General features: G+C 41.7%; 1 protein-coding gene across 2 annotated transcripts in view; it reads right to left on the bottom strand.

The window, feature by feature from the left end:
• Nucleotides 1-4,606, bottom strand: part of LOC107594520 (tubulin alpha-1C chain-like) — a 12,616-nt gene extending 8,010 nt beyond the window's left edge. Inside the window, exons 1-3 of one of the 2 annotated variants that reach the window (XM_016284601.1) lie at nucleotides 4,489-4,606; nucleotides 2,207-2,429; nucleotides 1,811-1,959 (exon numbers count right to left, since the gene is read on the bottom strand). In XM_016284601.1, the coding sequence (XP_016140087.1) occupies nucleotides 1,811-1,959; nucleotides 2,207-2,429; nucleotides 4,489-4,491 (375 nt within the window). In that variant the 5' untranslated portion in view covers nucleotides 4,492-4,606. Of the gene's footprint in view, nucleotides 1-1,810; nucleotides 1,960-2,206; nucleotides 2,430-4,289; nucleotides 4,309-4,488 lie in introns of those variants that run through there. The other variant, XM_016284602.1, reaches the window with a different exon arrangement.
• Between the last annotated feature and the right edge of the window lie 1,454 nt (nucleotides 4,607-6,060).

The raw sequence follows: 6,060 nt of genomic DNA, 5'->3' as shown, positions 1-6,060 counted from the left end.
AAAGACCCCTCTGTCAAGCTCCTGAAGTTTGCAGACGACACCACACTCATCGGCCTCATTCAGGACGGTGACGAGTCTGCTTACAGTCAGGAGGTTAAAGAGTTGGCGGTCTGGTGCAGTCTCAACAACCTGGAGCTCAACACGCTCAAAACTTTGGAGATGACCGTGGACTTCAGGAGAAACCCCCCTGCACTCCCCCCACTCACCATCATGGACAGCACTGTGACTGCAGTGGAGTCATTCAGGTTCCTGGGCACCACAATCTCTCAGGACCTGAAGTGGGACACTCACATAGACTCCATTGTTAAAAAGGCCCAGCAGAGGTTGTACTTCCTTCGCCAGCTGAGGAAGTTCAGCCTGTCACAGGAGCTGCTGAAACCGTTCTACTCCGCCATCATTGAATCTGTCCTCTGCACTTCTATAACTGTCTGATTCAGCTCAGCTACCAAATCTGACCTCCGAAGACTACAGAGGGTAGTCAGGACTGCCGAGCAAATCATTGGTACAACCCTCCCTTCTCTCCAAGAACTGTACTCATCCAGAGTGAGCAAAAGGGCTGGCAGAATCACTCTGGACCCCTCACATCCAGCACACTCCCTCTTTGAACTGTTGCCATCTGGTCGACACAACAGAGCTCTGAGCACCAGAACGGCCAGACACAGGAACAGTTTCTTCCCTCAGGCAATCCATCTCATGAACACTTGACAATAACTGTGGAACACACACTATTTATTCACTCATACACTTATTTATCGAACACACATACTCAGTCTACATTTCAATTTGCACATAATATACCTGTACATACAACTGTCTATTGTTATATACCTATACATACAACTGTCGATTTGTATTCCTTATTTACTTGTTCCATTTTTTTATTTTTATTATCTGTGTTTTTTTGTTCCGTCACTGTCATTCTGTTACACTGTGGAAGCTTCTGTCACAAAAACAAATTCCTCGTATGTGTAAACATACCTGGCAATAAAGCTCATTCTGCTTCTGATTCTGTAAGATAATGTTCATGTACTAACAAAAACATTAAGAATGTTTCATTTATTCTCCACTACTGAAAACAGAACCGATAAGGGAGCTCTTGATATGCGCTGTGACGCAGCTCTTGCAAATTACCTTTTTTGTTCGTTGCCTGTCATTTCGAAGCTTAAGTTGCATACGTTTTTCTTTAGTTTTAATTTGCCTAACTATCGATCTGACCCAGTAGACGCCATAATCCCTTTGATTTTTTTTTTTTTAATGGTGGGTGTTTACGCATTTGGTTAGAGCAGTGCTGATTGGGGAGAACGGAGGTGCGCTCACTCTTGCCCAGGGCAAGTAAGACTGCAACAAGGCTGGCAGTCATGCATATGCTCTGGAACAGAGTAATATCGCGTCCACATCGCAGGCTTTGCGATTAGCAAATCACGATTTCGATTAATCGCACAGCCCTACTGTATATTGGTCTAAACTGTACTTAAAAGGACAGTTGACCCCAAAATAAAAATGGTCACTTACTCGCCTTCACAATGCATTTCACTTCCTTGTGTTAAAGAACACGAGCGTGAGTAAATGACAGAATTTTTATTTCTGGGTGAACTATTTCTTTCAAGACGCTCCTTTTAATATATATCGATACCATATTAGTTATCAGCCAAAAGTAGTTATTACAAAATTAGATTACCTTTACCATAATCTAACACTCACTTAATCTTTAAAAACACAAATTAAAATTAACAGTTAAATTTTATACTTTTATGGTCTTAACAGTGCATCCCTACTTTGTGTTTCTCTGATGCTCAATCATAGTTCATACCAGTTTGCGGACACGCTCCAGGACCATATCAATAATCTCCTTGCCAACAGTGTAATGGCCACGGGCGTAATTATTGGCTGCATCTTCTTTCCCAGAGATGAGCTGCTCTGGATGAAACAGCTGTCTGTAGGTTCCAGTCCTCACCTCATCTGAAACATAAAATACAAGTATATCATCACTTTTTGATATACAGCTCTTTAAAGCATAAAACCAGCTATTCACACTTAAATTATTGAAACTAATTGAACTCTGGATGGTGGAGATAACATACACGTTAATTTCAACATTTCAGGCATAATAAAACACTGATTTGCTACAAGCCAAAAGCTTGGTTTTATGATGGCTGATAGATATATATATATATATATTTATACACACACACACACACTCACTCACCAATGACTGCAGGCTCCAGATCCACAAACACAGCTCGTGGCACATGCTTCCCAGAGCCGGTCTCACTGAAGAAAGTGTTGAAGGAGTCATCCCCTCCACCAATGGTCTTATCACTCGGCATATTGCCATCAGGCTGGATGCCATGCTCTAGGCAATACAACTCCCAGCATGCATTGCCAATCTGTACTCCAGCCTGGCCCACATGGATGGAGATGCACTCACGCTGCATGGGGGGGGGGGCAAAATTAAATGGCTGCCAACCAACTACTGGCTCCAGGCACAAACCCAGTATCTTATGGTGCATTCAAGTCATGTCGGATAGATCGTATTTACGAGTGGAACGCACATGAACGCCACCACAAATTAATTTGTCATTATTACGAATGGGAAACTCGAAATTTTCTTTAAGCCCCGAGTTTCCGAGCTGGGGGTGTGTCAATGAGAAACATGGCGGAATCGATGGATGCAACGTCTGTAGTTGACAATAAATTTTTATTTAAATTGATAGTTTAGTTTTCCTATAAACTTAAATTGGTCATGTTCTTGTTACACAGCTAGTTAATGAAATGCAAGTTTTGCACAATTACGACTTGTCAACTCGTAAGTACGAACGTCCCAGGAGGACTTGAACGCAGCAGTAGTACATGATGGACAGAATTCTCAATGTGTAAAGGTATTTTACATAATTTTTTTCACCATATTGTTGATGCCATGTCCCAGCTGGAGCGACGAGACAAAAACATTAAAACCCATTACAAACGAGGCATTTGTTGCATCCAGTGGGGACATAATTACTGATTCTAATGACTTGTACTGTCTTTTTACGCATTGCATCGCGCCGCGTAAACATAAAACACTGTCTGCATTTGTGATCAGAGAAATAACTAACAAAAAGAGCTACTCCACACTGCCCAAAACTCGCGTTTGAAACATCAGTAAGAGGCAAGCACATGTGACGACCCCGGGCATCGTCCACGGTGAAAGCCGATCCACAGCATAGTTGATGTATTCCCTCAGCGACCAGCATGGATCAGCTCCAGGCATGACGCAGCGGATATCGTCCTCTTTTGGAAGACCAAACAAAGTAGTTTCGCTTTCACAACGAAACACAGTGTCTTCAGGACACGGCGGAAAGCGGCAACAATACTACAGCGAGAATAAAAGTTACGCCTTCTTTCTTTGCGTGAACATTTGGGCGGCGTTATGCAAATCTTCCCACATAGTGAGGTAGACATGTGGGGGCGTGTTAGAACGAGCCGTTTCAGGTAGGTGTGGCTGACTCTTAACTTTTATAAAGAATGTCTCTTTGGATTTTAGACTTTAGTCTTTGCAACTTTACAGATCTTCTTTATGCACCAAGAGCTTGTAACACTCCAAAGAGAAAGGAAAAATTGAAATCGCATCATATGACCCCTTTAAAAGAATGACCGCTCCAAGTGTATCTTGAAGGCTAAAAGTCTGTAGAAGTGGGAGGAAAACCAGTCAGCAGACTCCCCATCCCCCAGTCTTGCACTCTTCCCGGGCCGCAGCGCGCGTGAGCGGCCTCTGCAGTGGAATTCCACAAATTCCTCACGCGCAGCTTCGGAGTTATTTCATATTACGCTCCAATCATACATACCGGCCGGGAAAAAAAAATAATATTCATTTTTTAAAGGTTGCCTACAAAAAGTCACACTTCCTGCATAGCGCACACGAAATATTTCACGTGAAAACTAAGACAAGGAAGAGATGGGAAGATTAAACGACGTTTGCAGTTATATAAAGTTGGTTGATAATGTGACTGAAGTAACTTTTGTGACCTCATTGTCTTAAAGGGACAGTTCACGTACAACGTATTGAACGTGAATGTAGGACGTCAACCTTCCCAAAATGTCATTTTGTGTTCCACGGAATAGCAAAAGTCGTACTGGTTTGAAAGTGAATGACAGAACTTTCACATTTAGGTGAACTGTCCCTTTAAGATGCATCAAATAGAGTCACACAACATCAAAAAAAATTCGTCGGTTTTGGTTGGAACGACCACGACTGACTTTTTGTTAAAGCTGTGAAGTTTTCATTTTTTAGAGACTAGAGTCTCACTTACCATTTTCGCTTAGTCTTCGACAGAACTTTCACATTTAGGTGAACTGTCCCTTTAAGATGCATCAAATAGAGTCACACAACTACGAAATCAAAGAACGCAACATCAAAAATAATTCGTCGGTTTTGGTTGGAACGACCACGACTGACTTTTTGTTAAAGCTGTGAAGTTTTCATTTTTTAGAGACTAGAGTCTCACTTACCATTTTCGTTTAGTCTTTGTGGATACAAGTTCTTCAGAAAACGTTAAAGTCTTTTGGTGGGAAAATCACCAAAAATCGTTTTTGAACTCCGTTGAGTGCAGACGCGTTACGTGTCTCCGCCAACACAGCAATGAGGGGCCAAAGGTGCGCGGTTCAGTCTATATACCCGCGTGCGCGCTCACACCGCCCCTGCAGCGCGCGATTGGCCAGCGGCAGCATCAGCACCCTCCTCGCCATACGATTGGTGCAACCAAACACTCATCTTTAGATTTAAAACTATTGCAACACTTCTAACCGTTACAGAGAGCGAAAGGTTTGCCATTTCCTTGGAAAGTTCCAAATGTCCTCTTAAGTGCTTCAGGTATTTTTTTTGTTAGACAGCTTTCTTTTTCACAAAAGTTCTCGAACATTAGTTGCAGGGTAAGAGAGAAACTATCAACGCCAAAAGATTGTCAGTTCAGTGTTGAGCAGAGAAAAACAAGTTAATCACTCAACGTTTATGGTTTGCTTAATGTAACCAAAATAATAATAATAAATAAAAAAGAGGCAGAGATACCGTGTTTACATTTTTAAATCAGATGCAGTTATTTGGGTTTTATTGTTCACAAAATAATTAATTTGCTTAATTTAGTCTTCCATGTTACATATCTTGAATGGTATGATTTTCCCAGGTGCACTTGAAGGCAGCATTAGACACATACCATCCCAAATATACCTTTTTAGTAGTACGTCAGCATTTGGCGGAGGATGTGCAGCTATAGCAAAAACAGGCAAATATGGCTTAAAATTGAAGTGCAGAATCTATTTTAAAATCTTCTCACAGGTACGCTGATGATGTGAAACCTCAGTTGTGTTACATGATAAACAGAGTTTTCCTTTATTGTCTTTATCATGGAGTTGCACTATTCAAATTGCATACCACATCAAAGATATACTGCAGAACATCCACCATGCAAGTCATCCTTCATTCATATTAATGGGTCGGTTACCAGTATTTAACGAGACAGTTTCACTGAGAGAGCACAGCTAAATTCACTCGTGCATTCGGATTCACACTATTAAACACACTTAAAACACCAGCACACTGGCTTCATGATTTCTCACTGATGGTTCTGTACATGATGATGGAAAAATCCCTGGCGCCTTAGGCACGTAGATAAAGGGTTGAGTCAATGAGAGGAGCCCCAGCAACCAGAGATTTGACGGATGTCAAAGACAGGATTGACACAGATTACACAAAGCACCTCTGTTGTCACATCCTGATGAATCTGGCAATGTTCACTTCTTCAGGAAGGATTCAGTCACTTGGGCAGTAAGGCATACACATACTTGTCTCTTCTCTGAGACATTTTGACACCAGTAGATTATTATATTGCACTTTAAAGGACCCAACTGAGTGAATCTCAGGGAACCAAAGATCACAGAGTCTGTACGAAGAGGACAAAAACATGGTGGCAAAACACTCATGTTGACTGTATCATAAAAGTTAGTGTTTTCTCCCTCATAAAGGGAAAACAAGGACTGAGATCTCAGATGGCAACAAAATTTAAATCCAAAAAGGGGGACGAGTCA

This window comes from Sinocyclocheilus grahami, unplaced genomic scaffold (genome assembly GCF_001515645.1).
Source record: "Sinocyclocheilus grahami isolate Dianchi unplaced genomic scaffold, SAMN03320097.WGS_v1.1 scaffold185.1, whole genome shotgun sequence".
Classification (NCBI taxonomy): Eukaryota; Metazoa; Chordata; class Actinopteri; order Cypriniformes; family Cyprinidae; genus Sinocyclocheilus; species Sinocyclocheilus grahami.
The sequence above is the reverse complement of the archived record's forward strand: the minus strand, read 5'-3'. Positions and strand labels throughout refer to the sequence as shown.